Source organism: Rhinolophus ferrumequinum, chromosome X (genome assembly GCF_004115265.2).
Source record: "Rhinolophus ferrumequinum isolate MPI-CBG mRhiFer1 chromosome X, mRhiFer1_v1.p, whole genome shotgun sequence".
Lineage (NCBI taxonomy): Eukaryota > Metazoa > Chordata > Mammalia > Chiroptera > Rhinolophidae > Rhinolophus > Rhinolophus ferrumequinum.
This window is the reverse complement of record NC_046284.1, coordinates 6,827,799-6,846,468: the sequence shown is the minus strand read 5'-3', so window position 1 is coordinate 6,846,468 and position 18,670 is coordinate 6,827,799. Positions and strand designations below refer to the sequence as shown.

Here is an 18,670-nt window from a genome sequence, read left to right as displayed (position 1 = left end):
CTGGGGTGCAGAGGGGCTCCGTGGGTCTGCCTCAGAACTGACCTTCTCCTGGATCCCTCCAGGTCTGCCACTGCCATTTCTAGCACTTGATTCCTTGGGGGGAGGCCACCATAACTCCAGAAGTTTGGAGATGCCGTGTCCCCAGGGCTGACACAGTGCTGTGGACAGGCTGGTCAGTCAGCTCTCCGGGAGGGGCTGAGCATTTGAACGCAGGTATATTAATAGAAAATGTAACGTCTAGTGAGGCCCACAGACCAGAATATGTTGTTCCTCACAGTCCTCAAAGGAGGGGACCTGCCACACTATGGGGGACCACCTGGGGAAACACCTGGGTTAGTCAGGAGGCAGAGGGAGAGCAGGGACCGGTGGGCAAGAAAGAGCCTTTACTGCAGTTTCTGGGGAAGGAACGATAAGGTGAGGACTCGTCAGTGTGAGTGATTTCAGGGTGCTGGGGTGGAGGGCTGTCCCTAGTTGTCTGGAACCTGGCCCCAGGTAATTACGGCAGGGGACAGTGGCCTGAAGTGTCAGAGCCCAGTAGCGGAGGTGGTTGGTCTATATTTCAAAAGCTCACCGCTGGGTAGAGGCTTTCTCTCAAGGAGGGGGCAATGAGGGAGCAGGAGGCCCAGGCAGCATGACTCGGACATGTCACCAGGGTGTCCAGAACGAGGCAGGTCCAGCATATGCAGGACAGATGTTAAAACATCAAGTTTACAGAAGCTGGAAATGTGGCTAATCTGCTGAGCCTCGGCCAGAGGCCCAACTGCCTGGGGGAACCAACAGCCCCTCTGAGTCTCTGAGCAGGGTGCTGGAGCCACGTGCAGGGCAGGGAGGGGGAGGAAGAGATTGAGTCCTGCAAGGGATGGTGGCGTCATTAGCTGTGCTGGCTGGACCTGCCCCCCTCCCGTCCCTCTCCTGCAGATTGTCATCGTCCAGTTTGGCGGAAAGCCCTTCAGCTGCTCCCCCCTGTCCACGGAGCAGTGGCTCTGGTGCCTGTTTGTTGGCGTTGGGGAGCTGGTCTGGGGACAGGTGAGTGTCTGCCCTGTCAGCTTTCCCAGTCCTGCCCCCTTCCCGTCTACTCTGCAACAGCACCAGTGACAAGCATAGGCCAGGTAATCGTGGGTGGCCCCAGAACCCCTGCCCTGGCTCCCTGCTCTGGAGCCTCAGAGCCTGCACCTGGGAAAGCATGCTACACGTTCAGGTGGGTGGCGTCACACAGCAGGGCTCAGACCTGGGACGTGCCACCACCCCTGTGCAAGGCCACAAGCAACAGTGTCAGCAGAAAGAAGGCAAAGGGCCATGGCTGGGATGTCACAGTGCCTTGGCAAAACCACCCATCATTCCCCTTTCCATGATAAGACCCAAAAATCATCCCTCAAAACTGGGTGCCTTGGAAAATCCCCACATATTTGAAAATAAACCATACCCTGCTAAATCCTTCAAGGGGCAAAAAGAAGATCTTGAGGGAAATGAGGAAATATTTAGAGCTGATAGAAAGTGACACTCTGACACCTTAAGTTCTGTGGGCCGCGGACGGGACTTCACTGCACCTGGGGATTGAGTCACGGAGCTAGGTGGGGTGTTGGGGCTGCTCAGAGCTGGCGGGCGAACTGGGGGGGGGGGCAGCCCAGGCTTCTGAAAGCATTTCTGCAGAGTTCTGGAACACTGGCGTAGGATGCTGAGTGCAGAATCCACTTTGTCCTGCGTCTTACTTGCCTCAGCCCACCACAACGAATGCCACAGCGTGGGCAGCTTAAGCAGCAGAGGTTATTCTCTCATAGCTCTAGAGGCTGGAAATCCAAGATCAAAAGTACTCAGGGCGGGTCCAGGAGACACCAGGGGAGAGCTCCCAGTCCTCTGCCCGAGGCGTCGTGAGGACAGCACAATGTCCTCAGCAACGGTGTTTGACAATACGCACGGAGTGTTGCCACCACAGAAGCTCCTCTGAGCGGTGGTGTCCAGGGACTTTACTGGGGTCCTTCCTGCGGGCCTGGAGTGCCTACATGGCTGACCCTAGTCATCAGTCTCCGGCCCCTGGAGGGCAAGCTCTATATGCAGCCCACGCCCCCACCAGAAAGCCCTGTGTCAGCATAGACTACCTGGCAGGGCCCTCGGCCCCGGTAAACCAAGACCTCCTCAGCGGGCAGGACGTGCCAGGGGCCTAGAGGTCCCTTCCTAGGAACTGGGGGCCAAGGTGAGAGCTCCTCCGGGTAAGGCAAATCCCTTAGTGCACACACTATGTGGGAAGGTTGCACCAGCTGCTCCTCTGGCCCTCTGGCTGGCTGGGACACAAGGAAGGAGGAGCCACAGTCATGCATGCTGGGGTGCTGCAGGCCCAGGGCCCTGGGCTCCAGCCACCTCACTGCCCCCTCTCTGGGCAATCCTGCATGCCCAGCTCCCCAGGGACTGCTCTGGATCTGCTCTCTTTGATTAAACATGGAAAACAATGCCCTCCAGAGGAAAAAGTCTGGCTCTCCCTCTGCAGGGTGGGATTTGGCACCAAAGATGGCCCAGGCATGCAGCCTCAGGGACAAGGAAGGGCTGTCCGGTCCTGGGGTGGGGATAGGGGAGAGACACCGACACCAGCCTCCGCCAGTGTCAGAGGGAGGTGAGCGGTCTGGATCCCTTCCGGGCCCCAGCAGAGCTCCTGCCCTGAAAGGCCCAGTCCTACTCTGATGGCACTTCTGCCTGCCGTCCCTCATCTCTGGCCCTCCAGGTCATCGCCACCATCCCCACCAGCCAGCTCAAGTGCCTGAAGGAAGCAGGGCATGGGCCGGGGAAGGATGAGATGACCGAGGAGGAGCTGGCCGAGGGGGAGGAAGAGATTGACCACGCTGAGCGGGAGCTCCGCAGAGGCCAGATCCTCTGGTTCCGGGGCCTCAACCGGATCCAGACACAGGTAAGCCGCCACGCCACTCGGCTGCTCGGCCTTTCCTGCCTCGAGAGGGTGGCAAGCAAGCAAGAGGCAGAGAGTGGGTGAGGTGAGCCCGAGACCGACAGGATGACCCTTGGTTCTTGCGGCCACCATCGCACAGGCAGTTACTGGTGTCCCTATGCTATCCCCAGACGTGCCTGCTGGCAGTTGTGGCACCAAGGTGGCCTGTCCCCGACGCCCCCCCTAGAGCCCAGGTGGTCTTCCCCATGGTGGGAACAGATGTCAGCTACAGGTGTGTGCTGTGGCCCGTGGCTGTCTCTCTGGGTTATCTGAGGGGATGCTGGACCTCGGCTTATTTGGTGGGAACTGCTCCAGGTCACAGAAAAGTGATATTCTGGGGATGAGCTAGATATGTATTTCAAGTGCCCTTAGCGAGCTCACCATTCATTGGGTTATGTTGTGTATTCTGTGGAAAGACATCATTTGGGAAGTGGACTCTGGCCACCGAGTTGGTCCTTTCTGTTCACCCCATTCTCCAAATGTCAGTGCTGCAATCCTGTATAAAGTCACGCAGCCGTGATGACCACCCAGTCGTAGGCACTTGCCAAGACTTCACAGAGCTTGCTTGCCAGAGCCAGCCCTGCTGTTTGTCCCCAGCTATTCCTGGCTAGCCTTCTTGCCAGAATGTTCCATACTTGCTGTCTCTCCATGTTTTCCCCACACACTCACTTGTGATCCCATCACAGCCTAGCCTCTGCCCTCAGCGTCCCAGAGGTTCTCGCCAATGTCTGCAAGGCGTCCTCCTGGCTCCTGGGGTCAGGCTGTCCCTCCTTCCTTCCTGCTTCGAGGCTTCTTCCCAGCGCCCTTCTGGAAGTGCCATCAGTCCTGCTCTCCCTGGCGGCTTGCTGTCCCCTCTCCACCTCGCTCTCTGCTCCTCGTCCTCGCTTGCCTGGCACCCCTGCCTCCCGCTGAGACATCGGTCCACCCTGCTGTGACCCTCACGTGTTGAAAATCCCACGGACCCGGGGGCGCCGGACCTTGTAGGGAAGGAAGGAGGAGCGGGTGAGAGCTGCCCCACCTGTGGGGGATTCTGCCTGACCCTCAGCCCTCCGCCCCATAGGGTCACCTGCAGCCCACTTCGATCGGCTTCTCCTTTAGCCCCTGCCCCACTAGGCCTAGTAGACGCTGGTCTCTTCTTGGCCAATTCCTAGTGCCCCTCACTCACCACGTCCTCCTCCGCCCGGAATGCCACACCCACACCAAGACGCCCCGCAGGACCCATACTGGGCTTGGCCCAGACCACAGGCCCTGCCGCCCCGAGCCCACCTCCTCCAAACCCCCAGCTCCTGACCAATGGCTCGAAAGCCTCAGGGCCACCCCACATCCTCTTCCTGTCTCCGTGAACAACTGCTGCATCAACGTTGTTCATTGGCTTGGCTCTGCCTCCTCTAATGCGCGTCCCCAATCCAGCCACCCCATGCCCTGTCCTCTTGGCCCAGCCACCAGCCTCTCTCCCTGGACTGAAGCTCCCTGCTGCGCCCCTGCCCCCCCCCCAGCCTCCTCTCAGCGTGGCCACCCAGTGACACCTGTCACTCCCTGCCCCTCCTATGCTTCCTACTGCCCCACCTCCAGTCCAGGACCCTCAGCCCCACTGCCCCTGACCTAGCTCCAGTTGCTGCTCTTGCTGGGGGTCCCACCGGAGGGAAGGACACCACTAGGTTCCTGCCCTGGCCCTTCTCCAGATTCTGTTTAGGCAATTTCCTGCTGTGGACCCCTCAGCCTGGGGCAGGACCTGAGACCGTACCTCTCCCCGGTGTCTGCCTCAGCCTGTCACACATCACCACAGGCTGGTCCCAGACTCTTCCATGCAATGCACCCAAAGCGCCGTCCCTTGGCAGCCCATGCCTACACCTCCCAGGGCACACGGCTCACCAGCTGGTCATGCACAGCCCCCGGGGAGCTCATGGGCCTCGGCCTCAAGGCCCCCTCCTCTCTTCCCCACATCCCAGCCTCAACTCTGGCCGTGAACTCCCAGCCTCCTGCCCACTCTGCCAGCCTTTGTTCAGCTCGACCCTTCCAGCACCTCTCTCTGCACTTGTATAGCCTCTCTCCCTGTCCTTAGGGTGAAGTCCAGGGTCCAGACCATAGCCTTCAAACCCCTGCCTCTCGGCATCGCTTCACACACCCTGCACCCCTGTAACCTCCGCTGCCTTTCTAGACGTGTGCCCTGCTCACCCGCGTCGCTGTGCCTCATGCTGGCCGCTGTCGGGGCTCCAGGCCTCTCCAACTCTTGCTGTGAAGCCTTCTCAGAGTCCACTCCCTTCCACCACCATGGACCCTCAGCCCTCACAGACCATAGCACACACAGTTATGGCACTTATTTCTCCCCATGGCCAGCCGTCCATGTGCCCAGCCCAGGGCGCTGCAGTCAGTGAGGAGCTTAACGACCCAGGGAACTTTCCCAAACTGCTGAGTCCAGGGCCACCCCACAGAACTCGGGATCCTGTAGGGCTGGGGGAGGTGGCACCAAAGAACTCCATGTTTAAGGAACTCCCCAAGGGTCCAAGGCACTTCTGCAGTGGAGAGGCAGGAGACCAGGTCTCTGGCTCACTCCTCTTGGCGTTCTGAGCACCTCAGCCAGCGTGGCCAGGGAAAAATGTCTTAGATCTGAAAGAACACCGAGCGCCCTGTAGAAGAACAGGAGTAGTCTTTGTAGCCAGATGTCCAGGTCTCCCATTGCCTTCTGGCCATTCAGCTGCCCTGGCCCTGACAGGCTCTTGTCTGTCTGTCGTGCAGAGCCTGAAGCCAACTTGAGCCTTGGCGGGGGTGGGGGGAATTGCAGCGCCTCCATCCATTCTAAGATGGTGAGCCTAGCTTTTCTAGCCGCTGAGACAGCAGCCCTGCCTCGATCTGGGCTGTCTGGGGGGAGGTCAGTGGTACCCCGGCCATCTATGTGTCTGTGTCTTCTGTGTGCCTGTGGGCTCTTGGGCCTGCCACTGCTCCCTGGCTAGTAGAGCAGGTCCCTGCAGTCAGAATCTTGGAGTTCCGGGACTTCCATGGAGCTCCAGGCTGTTCCGACTGTGTGTCTGTGTAGACACTGGCCGGTCAGGTCCCTGCTTTACACACGAGGAAATGGGGCCCAGAGAGAAGGGACTTACCCAAGGTCACCTAATGAGGGTGTGGGCCACCTGGGGCCCAAGGCTCCATCCCCTGACTGCCTAGGGCAGTCCATGTACCCTCCATACAGCCAATCATTTTTCCATGAGATCTTGACTTTGTCACTCCAAATTCACCATGCTTCTCAACAATGCTGAACCAGTCGGTTACTTGCACTCACCTTTTAACAGTGTCTGTTATTTTTTATTCAAAATACCTGCTTGAAAAACAGAAACAAAGCCTTCCCCTCCCACCACGTTGTATGTGCACCCTAAGCCAAGAGAAACATTCTCTAGGCAGTTGGCCCTAGATAGACTTCTGGATTTTGGAAACCACAGAATTGCTCCCCAGACTTCAGAAGCCAGCACGACTTTGCACATTGTTAAGAGAAGGCATTTCTAACCTGCTACCTGCTCTCACCATCATTCCATACTAACACATGAACACAACACACGGTTAGGATGTCATTCCACAATAAAAGAGAGTCCTTGAAACCCAGAAAATCGAGCTTTTCGAAGCGCTCATGACGCCGTCTATTTCACATTCCATTATAAAACATGAGAAGCTTCAGCAGAGACTGGGCTTCCAGGGGTGGGGGCTGGGTGACAATTTTGCAGTATTTTGACTGATACCATCGTCCCATCAGGACACCATGTGGAGAGGCCAAATCAGAGGCAGGAAAGGCATCTTTCCCTTCCCTCATCACCTTTGGCGCAGTAAGAGTCCCCTGTTGAGACAGACCTTTCTCCATAGTTTTAGCAACATCCGCCCAATCTAGAGAGGAGACACCTCCTAAAGAGACGGTGACATCATGGCATGCGTCATCTTCCTTTGGTGCATTGAGGCACACTCAGCACTGTGCCAGCCCCCCGTGGGGGCTCAGTATGCCTTACTCACAGGTCTCAGTCCTTGCTGTGAAGTTCCCCTGCTCACAAGTGGGGTATGCTGGGTAAGAGGGGGTCTCAGCGGCCCAGTACATGACAATAAGTCTTTTCTGCACCACGTCCAAAGGTTGAAATGACGGCCATATTCATTTTGGTTGGGGTAGAGGGAGTCTGAGCACTGAAGCTGCCTTCTTCCCAGAAGCCTGGCCCCGTGTCAGACACCCCTCTGAACATGGTGGCCACCTTGTAGCCACTACAGGGCTTGGGGGTGGGGCAGGGCTCTTTGCCTTGAGCCCAAAGCAGGTAACCAGTGCGCCCTAGGCTCCAGAAATGCATACTTGCTTTGCTGCTCACATCATCCAATGAACTACAGAGCACTTTCCAGAAATCAGATCTATCTTCTAAGGCCAAAGATTCTACGCCCACATATTGAGGGCATTCCCAAAGAGGTGGCCAAAACTGTGCCACACCAGGCCGGTCTCCCAGAATCTACGCATATGGTCTCACAATGGTGGGACATTCACTGTGGCCACTGAGCTGCGGTTCCTTGGGACCCAACGCCTGGGGCTGAATCACCCCCAGGCCCCCAGGCCCGTCCATTGGTAGAGTCAGGAAGTCCAAAAACACTGTGACTCCCAGTGAATTTACCCACATGGTTCGCATTTCCCGAAGACCCATTTCCCTTTTGACGCCTAGGAAACTTAAAGGGTGGGGGACAAAGCAAATGTCATATCTGCTCCCCAGAGCCCAGGCTCTCTGCTCTCCCTTCTGCCATGCCTGTGCCCCCTCCCTCTCTTTTTAAATCCATTCTTCCACTGAGGCGTTCCCTGGGTGCCCCTCCATCACTGGGATGAGCCACATAAGGAGAGTGATGGCCACACCTCCCAGCGAGGCAGGACAGGCCGGCAGCATGTGGCACAGTGTAAATGAAGGATAGGCCCAGGGAAAGGCCCCTGTGCCCATGCAGTGCCATCAAGGAGCCCTACCACAGGGAGCCTCATTTCTAATAGGAGCATGTCATATCCCTCAGGTGTGTTGGGGCGGAAAAAAAGGTTGAGAGCCACTGATCTAGGATAACAAAGTATTGCCAGATACAGGTATTTGTTGACGAGTGGCTTGCCATGAGCATACAATGAATGCAAATGACTCTAAATGTTTGCAGTGTGCCTGGTTGTTAACTGCCTGCCCGGAGTGCTAACCATTTGCTCAGCAAACCCTCTCTTGGTGGATGACACGGAGGCCAGCCTGGGCCATGGCCACGGCCCTGTCAGAAGCACCGTCAGCTCCCTGGGAGCGGGGCGACCTAGATGAGGCTTTGCTATCAAGATGTGTGCTAAGTGTGGCCCCTATCTTTGCCCAGCCCCACCCCCGTGCGGTAGCCGGGACAACAGTGCAAGCCAAACTTTATCTCATTTTCTCTCCCACAGATGGAGGTAGTGAGTACCTTCAAGAGAAGCGGTTCATTTCAGGGTGCCATGCGCCGGCGGTCTTCGGTCCTCAGCCAGCTCCATGACGTAACCAATCTTTCTACCCCTACTCACGTAATTCTCTCTGCTGCCAATCCCACCAGTGCCGCTGGGAGTGAGTCTTGAGTCCCCTTTTCTCTCATAAATGGCATCTCTGGGGGAGAAAAAGCCTCCCCAACTCTTCCTTCTCTTTTTTCCAGTCTTGCATCCTCCGCTCACCGTGGCTTTTCCGTTCTTTCTTTATGGCCCTGTCCAGTCCTTCCCGCCCAGATGGTGTGTCTCTCCAAAGCCATATTCTCTTATGAAATGTATTGAATCCATGGCACTGCTGGACCTTCTGTCCGTTTCTTTGTTTGGTTTTGTTTTTCTTTTTCTTTCTTTTTTCTTTCTTCCTTTTTTTTTTTTTTTTTGTTTTTGGGTTTTCATTTAGTGCTCCTTCTGTCATTGGTTTTCTTTTCTTGAACTTGTCTGCATTTGCCAATGGTTCTTCATGAACTTGGGCTGCTTCTGGTGGTGTCTAGTGTCAGGGCGGGGGCTCAGTTGGTGTTTGGTGGGGCAGAGAAAGGGAGGCACGCGGACTCAGGGCCATTTTCGAGGGCTGGAGGGGAAGGCTAGTGCCTTTTCGGCATCATTTGCAGAGGGAGAATCCAGCCCACCTACTTGGGAAGTAAGTGACGGCATCCAGAACTGTCCTTGAGGCGGTTTCCAAAGGCAGTAGAGCTGATGTGAGCTTCAGGAGGCCGCTGTCACGTGTCCCCAGGTGGGCTCGGTGGTGGACAGCTGCTCCTGCTCAGGTGCCACCTGCCCCATAGGCCCTTGACCAAGGCCACTGGGCCTTAGAGGTATTCAAGGTGTCTCGCGAGCTGGAGCCCTACTCACACCCCGAGCCTGCACTCTGCTACGTTTCCATTTGTTCCCAAAGCACCTTCGCTCTTTCCAAACAGGCCTTGGCATTGGAAGGTCTTAACCCAATCTCGCCCACCCTCTCTCCTCCTTTCTCCAAGAAGCTGGGAGAAATCAATTCCCTTCTGTATGTTCCCATGAAAAGTTCCTGCCATGTTGGCCACATTTTAAAGAGAACCCAGGGGCTGTCCTAAAGAGGTAGAAACTTCCATAATTGCTCACATCTTTTCACAAAGACAAAAGGCAAGACTAGACCATGGAACCTACCAGCCCAGGGAACGGTGTGGGCCTCCTGCTCTCACCCAGGGCAACCTGCTTCTGGTAACAAACTCGAGATTTCAAGAACCAAACAGTAAACCTTCGAGTATGAGCCCAGAGCCCCTGCCGGGATGGTTCGATGCTACTACCTCTTTCCTTTCCTTCTAGTGAGACCCGGCAGCTCTCACCTCCGTGAACACATCACTTCCCCCACAGACGGGAGTCGTTAATAACGGTGTTTCCCCTACCAGACCCTGGGACTTTCTTTTGCTTGATTTCTTCTCTTTTCCTTTCTTCTTTTGTCTTGTCTTGTCCTTTTTGCTTTCCTTTCCTTTTCTTTTTTTTTTTTTTTTTTTAGGAACTGGTGAGAGGTCCCCGGTGGGGGGCATCCCTCCTCTTGCTTAAGCTGTCATTTCAGGCCACTCTGCCCTTTAAGGAAGGGATGTGACCTGCACCGGTCCCCGCCGAGCCACCTGTTCCCCTTCGGAAACAGTGCATACACCCCTTCTCCAAAGCACATGCCACACACACCTCCATCTCCCTGCACACTCACTGGGCCACCTGCCCAGGTCACAACTATTGGCCGACACATGTCACAGGTGGGCTAGAAAGCCTTGCCACCACTCCACCAGAGAGGTCTACAGGACGCTTGGCCACAGTCAGTTAGGGACAGAAATGGTGCACAGCCTGCCAGGTGCACCTCCGCCAGGGTCCGGCTGGGCAGCAGTACCTTCCTTCCTGGGAACAAAGGGACAAGAGGGGTTATGGGTCTGCGTGAGAGGCATACCTGCTCCTGTCGTTCCCTCCTTGACTTCCTCCATATGTTCCTTTGCCATCTCTCTCTGCACTTCCTATCTGTCCATCTGCCTGTCTATTGACTTGAGAAGAAGGCAGCCTACACGAACCCCACTCCAGATACCCCTCAGGCCTTCTCCATAACTGTGATCTTGTTCCACTCCAGGGCCAACCCAGGCATGCCCTCTGTTCTCCTGGTTAGGCATGCTGGCTCTTGGCTCCCTCCGAATTCCTCGCCTTTCTCCCTGGGGGCAGCTTCTCTCTCTCCTCTTTTCCTCAGCTCCTAGCATCTTTCTTCCTTCAGCAGCCATCTGCTCCCTACTTTCTCCACCTTCCCACTTCCAGCAGTGCCACCCCTCCCACTGGTCATGAGCCACTCCAGGGGGTCCTAACTAGTGCCTGGCCAGAAGAAGGGCCGCTGTCCCTTCCACATCACAGGCTGCTGGGCGAAGAGCAGGTGGCAGGGCCCAGGTGATAACTGAGCACCTTCTGTCTGAGGAGGGCACTGGTAGGAGGGCAAGGGGGTCCCAATGTCCTGACTCACAAGGGCCAGCCTAAAAGGCTCATCCCAGTTGAGTGGCAGCACCTCAGAAGGAACTCCTCTGTGGAAAAAAATGCTGGTTGGAGGATTGGGCAACACCGGGGGACATACCTGCTTCTGGAAGCCACCAACCAAACTGCTTGCTGCCATCATCATCGTGTGGCAGATTGGTTTGGAACTCTAAACTGGCCCCCATTCCAAGCTGCGAGGACCCCAGGAAATCACCAAGCCCAGCACCCTCAGCAGGGGAAGGCCCAGCAGAGGGGGAGGCTAGTGGGCTAACTCCAGGCTCTCACTTTCTCTCGGAACTTGCCAGAAGGAAGGCAGAAATCCGGCCATGACAGAGTTCCCACCCTAGCTGAGAGGCAGTATTGTAAGAGGTACAGTGGTCACAGTTCATAAGGTTTCCTAAGGAAAATCCCAGCTCTTACTGGAACATTCCTGTCCTCCTCGCCCACCTCTCAACGATTCTGCCCCTTACCCGCATGCTGGGGCAAGTCCCTCCAGCACACCAGGGCCACCGGGCAAAGATCAATTCCAGTGAGACCCTCAGGCTCTCAGATGGGAGGCCCAGTGCAGGGTATTGACAGGAGCCCGAGGGCCAGAGGAATCGGTGACCTCGCTCACCAGGGCAGGCCCCAGCTTGTAGCACCAACGCTGGAAGTGTTCATAGAATGTCCTCGGAGCCAGAGGGAGAGGAGCAGCCCCTGGCGGAGTGACCAGGGGGAGCAAGAGAGGCCATGATTTCACATCCACGCCTGCCCACTCTCTGTAGCCGACCTCTGACGCCCCCCCCAGGCATCCCACACCCACATGCATCTTTGCCACTTCGGGATTCAGGAGTACCAACACGGTCCCCACTCCCTGGGTCGCATACAACGACCTCCTAGCTGAAGGATGACCTTGAGTGCCTCCTCCTCACTCACTCAGCCATTTCTCCCCCCTGCCTGGCCTGGTGGCCACTCCCCGTCACGGCCATTTCATTCTCAATCCAGGGTGTAGTGCCTTCCCTTTCATGGCCGCCACCTCATTTCATGGGACCACAGCCATGGCCTTGAGGCCAGCCAGCCCATTGGAGTAGCTCAGGAAAGAGCATTCTTTAATAACCATTTTCGGTCTTTGCGAAACCAAGTGGGTGCAAAATCCTATCCCCTCTTCATATGTGCGTTGCCCCCATCCCTCCCCCAATCACACTCCCCGGCTGGGCCGGAGATGAGCAGCCTCCAGGTTTGAGTGGAGACACACAGACACATCCCAGCCCTTCCTTACCCACACATCCAAAGCCTTTCCCCGCCAGCTTGCCCTGATGGCCCTCCCATTCCAACAGGCAGCTGAGCCCAGCCCGACCCTTCCTGCAGCAACACCGGGCCTCTATACTCGAACGTTTACTGTAACAGTGGTTCACGAGAGGGCTCCGACCCAGCCCGGCAAAAGGGGCAGTGGCCGGCGGTGAGTTTGGTCAGATGTGGCCAGAAGGGCTCCCTCAGGGCTGTTTGGTTCTGATTAACCATGCAAGAACCAGATCACGGCAGTTGCTTTACTTCAATTGCGTTTGCAACATGAAAAACTTCTGTCCAACTTGGCACAGCCAGGCCAGGTGAGCCCCTACGATTTCCGTAGACGCCTCCTTCTGGAGACCAGTGGGGTTGGGGCAGGGGACATGCTCATCCCTCACTCCCAAGGTAGCAACTCCCATCCTTAAGGCACTGCCATGGAGGAAGGAGCCCTGTAAAGTGAAAGTAGCCTGTTTGCTCCTTTCTCAGAAAATTCATTGATTTAGAGCCAAGCCTCCCACTTGGGTCTCTGGGAATAGTGTACTTCCATGTTTTTCTCATCTATTTCACATTGTGCACACTGTGTCCACAGTAGGAACAGTTATCAGCCCTGGCCTGGCTGAGCCTTCCTGCAACCACGGGCCTTACCACAGGGAAGGGCCTTCCAGGCAATTTCTAAAGCACATGGCAGCTCAGCCTAGGGCAGAACCCAGAAGCCCTGCTCCAAACCCTCACCAGTAGGCACTTGCAGGCCGACTCCCAGGGCTGGGAGCCAGGGCCCAGGGAGCTCGGGAGGCTTATTTAAGGCCTTACAGCTGGACACGGCCAGGAGGAGAGGCAAGGCTGACACCCTGAAAAGCCTGGGACCCGTCATGCCTCGGTCAGCTCAATGCGATGTCCTGTTGACGTGGGCAGCATGAGTCTGGGCTCTCCCGGTCCTGGGCACGCATGCCTGTACACAGGATAGGAGGCAATCTGCACAAAACTCACCAGCCATTAGCGATTTGGCTTGCCAACGTACACAAAGCTGTCTCTTTGATTTGGTTTGGGTTCAATCCCTCAGTGAAAGGGCCAGCTCTGAAGTTTGCATCTTCACATTTCCTAATCCCATGGTGAGGAAAGGGAGCCTTCCCCTTGCTGACCCTTGGATTGTGGGCACGTCGTCCCACACATCTTGTGTCACTTTCGAGTCGCGATTCACCTTCATGCCTAGGGGAGGGTTTGGTATTTGAAAACGCCAAAGTTCCTGGTACACAGTTCCCATGGCTCTCCCTGGCTGCTGCATCTAGAATGTGCTCTAAATGCAAAGCCCGGATGCCAGGGGCGGTGACAGGTCCCTTCCTCTCACAAAAGGTTCTGGATTAGTGGTTGGTACAGAGACAGGCATGTTCGTCAAGTGGTGGGATGGGGGCACTTTCAGGGAGCAGCAGAAGGGCAGGGCAGGAATCAGCCAGAAGAATTCTGAGCTCTGTGAGCCTCAGAGACGGGCAGAGGGTGGAGAGCATGAGGAACCCCACAGCCTGCTCATCCCACAGTATAGGGGACGAAAGACCAGAAAGGGTCAGATACAGTTTCTGTTGTACTATCGTCCTCCTTATTCAGGAGCCTTTGCCTTTTTTTTCTCTTCTTTTCTTTCCATCCCCTTTTTGCATTCCTTTAATGGGGTGGGTGTTCCCTCGGTCCTTGGCTTGCCTCCCTGCTTTCACACCCCTTCTCCACCCTCACTACCACCTGCATTGCAAACTCAAGTGATTAAAGGTCAAAAGCAAAGCGGGGCACATTCACTTTCAGCCGTGACCTTCACCCCCCTCTGCTTGAGCCCTAACCATCCAGCAGTAGCAGGGTCACATTGCGGAATCTGACACAAGCATCCTTTTGCTTCAGCTTGGTGTGCCTGGGGTGGTCCTGTGAGTCTGGAGTGTCACCTCCCTGTCCCCACTAATGGAGTTACGGTTGATGTGAAGGCAGGCCAGGCAGGCAGCAAACACAAGCAGAGAAGCAAGCTTGCACTGAGGGCAGATGGTCACCAGCCTCTGAAAAGAAAGCGGAGCAAGAGAAATGTTAAGGAGTACTATTTTGGATAAAGGTTGTCCGGACAGGCTCGCTGAGGCTGGCTATGTGAGCTGAGTTCCAAATAAGGAGAAAAGGCCAGCATGGGCCGATCTGGTGGAAGCACGGCAGAGGCAGGGGAAAGGGCAGGTGGAGTGGCCCCAGGGGACACTCAGGCTAGCTGGTGAGAGCCAAGTGGGTGGAGAGCCGCTGCTGGTCAGGTGAAGCCATCCGAGCAGACACATGCCAGGCCGTGTGGACCCCCTACTTTCAGCACTGAGCCCCTGTTGGGTTCTGGGGACATCAGGGGCCTTATATTCCGGTGAGAGGAGACAGAGGAGAGAACAATGGGATGCGTGGGGTGTTTGAAGGTGAGCCATGTTGAGGAGAAAATGAAGCAGAAGAGGTGTAGGGGTGCTGAGAGAGACGGGCGGTTTGCGACTGTAAACAGAGAAGGCAGTGAGGGGGAGATCATCGGGGCTCCCTGGGGAAGAGGAAACCACCAGTGCAAAGGCCTTGAGGCAGCAGTGTGCCTGGTGTGCTTGGGGAGGAGCCAGGAGGCCTAGAGAGCAAAGCAGGAAGAGGAAGAGATGGCCCGAGGCAGGCCTCAGCAGGACTTTGGGCTTTCTTTCCAGAGAGACTGCAGCTCGTGGAGGGTGTGGCGTGCTCTGGCTTCTGTTTGAAAGAATTGCTCAGACGGCCACGCTGGGAATAGACTGTAGAGGTCACGGGCAGCATCAGGGACACCAGGGAGGAAGCGTGGGAGGAGGGCAGTGAAGTGGAAGAGGCAAGAGGAGCCCCGAGTCTGGAGCTAGAGATGGGGGACTGCTTAGCAGAGAGCTGCTATTATGAAGGCCACAGCAGATAGGAGCACCAAGGAAATGCATGGATGGAGATGAAAAAGAGAAAAGGTCCAAAGAGGAGCCCTGGGGCCTTTGGATGGGAGACGACAGGGAGAAGGAGGAGGACCTGGAGACCCGCGTCTGGCCAGGAAGGCGTGTGGCGCGGGGAGAACTGAGTGTCCAGCAGGGAGGTCCCTGGGGCATGGGGGCAGGCGAAACCAGGGCAAAATAAAATGGAAGCCGTGAATACCAACAACTCTCTTCAGGCTGTCGCCAGCAGCTAGAGGGAACTTTGGCATCAAGAGAGGGTCTCTTTTAAGATTGAGCAAATGAGTAACCTAGACAGGAGAGAGGAAGATGGCTGGGATGACATCCTGAGTGGGTGTGGGGCCAGGATGGGCACCGAGGCAGTGAAGGAGGAAGCAGGGGCATGGGAGGACACTGGGCTTCACTCAGGGTAGACGGGAAGCTACAGGAAAGCCCCCCAGCCCCAGACTGACCTGCTCCTCCTTAGCCCTCGCCCTAGGAGTCATGTTTACTTAAGGGTGTTTTTCATGTCTCTTTTAAATTATCCCGCTGGAATGTCTGGAGTCCCCACCAGCAAGGTTGGGGAGGGCAGGGCCTGACTCAATAGTCAGAGAGAAGGGACCCCAGGGATGTCTGCCACATACGGAGCTGGTAAAAAGATCGAGGGTCTCTGCCTGCAGGGGCTGTGGGTCCCAAGGGGCCTCCACGGCCTCCCAGCAGACACGACAGCAGCAGTGGAGCGGGGAAGGGCTCCACAGGACACACTCGTGCATGACACTGGGGTCAGGGGCTGAGGTGCCTCTGAGGTGCGGCTGGAGCCCTGTGCTGGGATGGGAAGACTAGGTGAGGGCCAGCGTTGGCAGGAGCAAGGCTGAGGGTGTTTCTTGGCCTTCTTCTATGGCCCATTAGCCATCCGAGGGTGTGGGGGGTGAAAGAGCAGCAGGTGCATAAGCCTAGCATGCCAGGAAGGGGTGGGCCCTGGCTGCAGACACAGGTGGAAGTGGTACAGAGGGTGTCTATGGCATCAAGGTGGTCTGTGGACTGTAGGCGGCATTGACAGCCTGAGGGCAGTGAGGTCCCTTTGGGGTGGTAGTGGTAGAGGTGGAGAGGCGGCCTGAGGACGCCGCCCTGGGCCTCTGGGACCATCTCAGGCCAGGAGAGGAGCCTGAGGAGGCAGTAAGGGCTGTGTGTTGGGGAAGGGTGCTGGTTCTACCCAGCCTTTGTCATGCTTTGGCTGGGACACACTAAACTCCACCATGGGGACGTCCCTGGGCCGTGTGCAACCTTGGGCCTGCAGGGAGGGTGTCTCTTAGAAATGTTTGCTGCTTCTCACTGAGGTAGTGCCCTTCAGCATTGAGGCCTGAAAACACCCCATCATAAGACCAAAGCCAAGCCCTTTGTTAATAGCCCAAGACCTGAATGCAGGGAAATGGAACCTGGAGGAACGCTGACTCACTGTCAGCTGTAAGAGACTCTCAGGATGGCGCAAGCCCAAACGAAAAGCCCCGACCAGCGGAATGTTTGAGCAGGCGGCGCTGGCACCCCCTGTTGGTGATTGAGCAATTGCTCTGTGCCAGGCTCTGTCGATAGGTAGCAAATAGGCAGACAATCCCTCCCCGGAAGTCAGTGAGAAGACAGACATTAAAGGGAGTCTTTGATTGCACCTGGCAGGAGCACCTGGAAGCAACCTTCCAAGCCAGAGCAGCAGAAACTGGGGAGAGAAGGACTGACTGCCCTTTTTGGACAAAGACTTTGGATTTCAGCCAGGTGCAGGGAAACCGTGAGGATGGGTTTGAGCAGGGGCCTGACCTGATCACGAGACCCACGTCCAAGTGAGGGGACCAACTCAGCAAGGGGAAGGGGTGTAGCCAGAGTCACTGGATCATTGCTGACAAAAGCACCACAAAGGCCCCCACGGTCAAGGGCAGCAACAGGGTGCTTACTCTCATTTCTGTGACTTCAGGGGTGTAGCCAACAGCTGGAATAGGTATTCTCCTACCACTCCGTTCCCACAGAGATATCCTGGTGGCTCCCCAATTCTGGCAGCAGGAAAAGCCCAAGTAACGAAGCCATACCTGCAATGGCTACAGAAAGCGCATTCTGTTTCTTTTCATTAAAAATGGCACACCGTTCTCCATTGCTGTATTACCCCTGTCTCCGAAACCAGTCTGGGGGAATTAAAGAACTGCGTGCAAATAATTGGCCATCTGCAATCTGGAAAATGTGGCTTCATTCAAAAATGTGGATTTTCAAATTCAAAGAAAATCCTAACTGTATTTAAGATATGGAGGTAGAAAATTCCAATTTGATGGTGCTCTTTGGCTCACTTTTTTGCACTTGAAAGGCTGTGAAGTTCGCCTGGTTTAAACTGACCTAAGAGCACTAAGTCTGGCTGAGCAATGCCTGGGGTCCAGACACTGCAGAGTTGAAATGGACTCATTGTCAACAGTGTGATTCATGGTGTAAATTAGGGGGCAAACCCACGTAAAAAGGGCTTTGCAAGCCAGACCTCTGTCCCAAGTACACAGCTCTGCCCTTGGATCTTCAAGACAGCCATAGATAATGCAGAAATGAAGGGGCATACCTATGTGCTGATAAAACTTTATTTACAAAACCTGGCTGAGGGCCAGAGTTAGCCCTTGGGCCACAGTTTGCCACCACCTTGTCTAAACCAAGAAAACCAAATCCTAGAACCTGGGACCTGGAATGACTTTGGAACTCTGTGGTGTCCACCCACTCACATAGGGAGGGGCTTGCTTCCCCATCTCAGCAGGAGGGCAGCTGGCTCCAGTGGGACCCAGCAAAGGCCTTCCTATTGACTCTGGCTTCTAGAAGCAAGAGGGAGTCCAGGCTGGGGGGCCAGGGAGTGAGCAAAAGGAGGCAGCAACTCTGGCTTAGAAGCCCAATGAGACTTTAGCACACGTGTAAGTGGAGGTGGAGCAGGCAGTGGAGGGAGGGATCCCAGAGACCGAGGGGCTAATTCTGGGAGCAGGGTCTCGCAGGAGGTGCAGCGGTCAGAGGGCTGCCATGGCTGGGGAGGAGGGCATTGTGGGAAGCTCTTCCCTGTGGGGAGTTATGCTGATCTGAGGTTTACAGATGCCAGTGGGGTGGCCATGGAACAAGGTGTAGAAAAGCCTGATGGAGGGACTGAAAGAAGTTGTCTGGTTTGGAGAGTGAAGAGGAGGAGGAGGGGGAGCACAGCATGGAAAGGCGGGAGGGGCAGGTAGCACCAGATTGCGAAGGGCCTCTGGTAGTAGGAAACACACAGATGGAAGGTCTTTGGAGGGGAATAACGACCCAATCAGATGCACCCAGCTGGGCGCCAGGGGGTGTAAAGAGACATGAGGAACCATTGCAGTGGATCAGGGCATATGATCAGAACAGGCTTGGTGGGTGCCGATAAAAAATGGGGCCAGGAGAAGTTTCCAGAAAGAGGGGCAGTCAGCGGTGTTGAGAGCCCTGAGGGAGCAACTAAGATGGAAACACAGAAATGGCTGTGGGACTTAGCAGGGAGACTGACGGCCACATGGGTGTGGGCATAGTGGGTGCTGGCTGTGGCTAGGAGAGCCGGGGGAGCAGAGGAGAGGTCCCTAGAGAAGCCAG

At 56.0% G+C, this 18,670-nt stretch overlaps 1 protein-coding gene across 7 annotated transcripts in view; it reads left to right on the top strand.

Annotated features, from left to right (window-relative positions):
* ATP2B3 (ATPase plasma membrane Ca2+ transporting 3) overlaps window positions 1-18,670 on the top strand; it is a 69,159-nt gene that overhangs the window by 46,911 nt on the left and 3,578 nt on the right. For 3 of the 7 annotated variants that reach the window (XM_033106256.1, XM_033106247.1, XM_033106272.1), the window contains 3 exons: window positions 919-1,026; window positions 2,714-2,896; window positions 8,340-8,426. In XM_033106256.1, the coding sequence (XP_032962147.1) occupies window positions 919-1,026; window positions 2,714-2,896; window positions 8,340-8,426 (378 nt within the window). Of the gene's footprint in view, window positions 1-918; window positions 1,027-2,713; window positions 2,897-8,339; window positions 8,494-18,670 lie in introns of all 7 variants that reach the window. The other 4 variants (XM_033106290.1, XM_033106294.1, XM_033106265.1 and 1 more) reach the window with 2 other exon arrangements.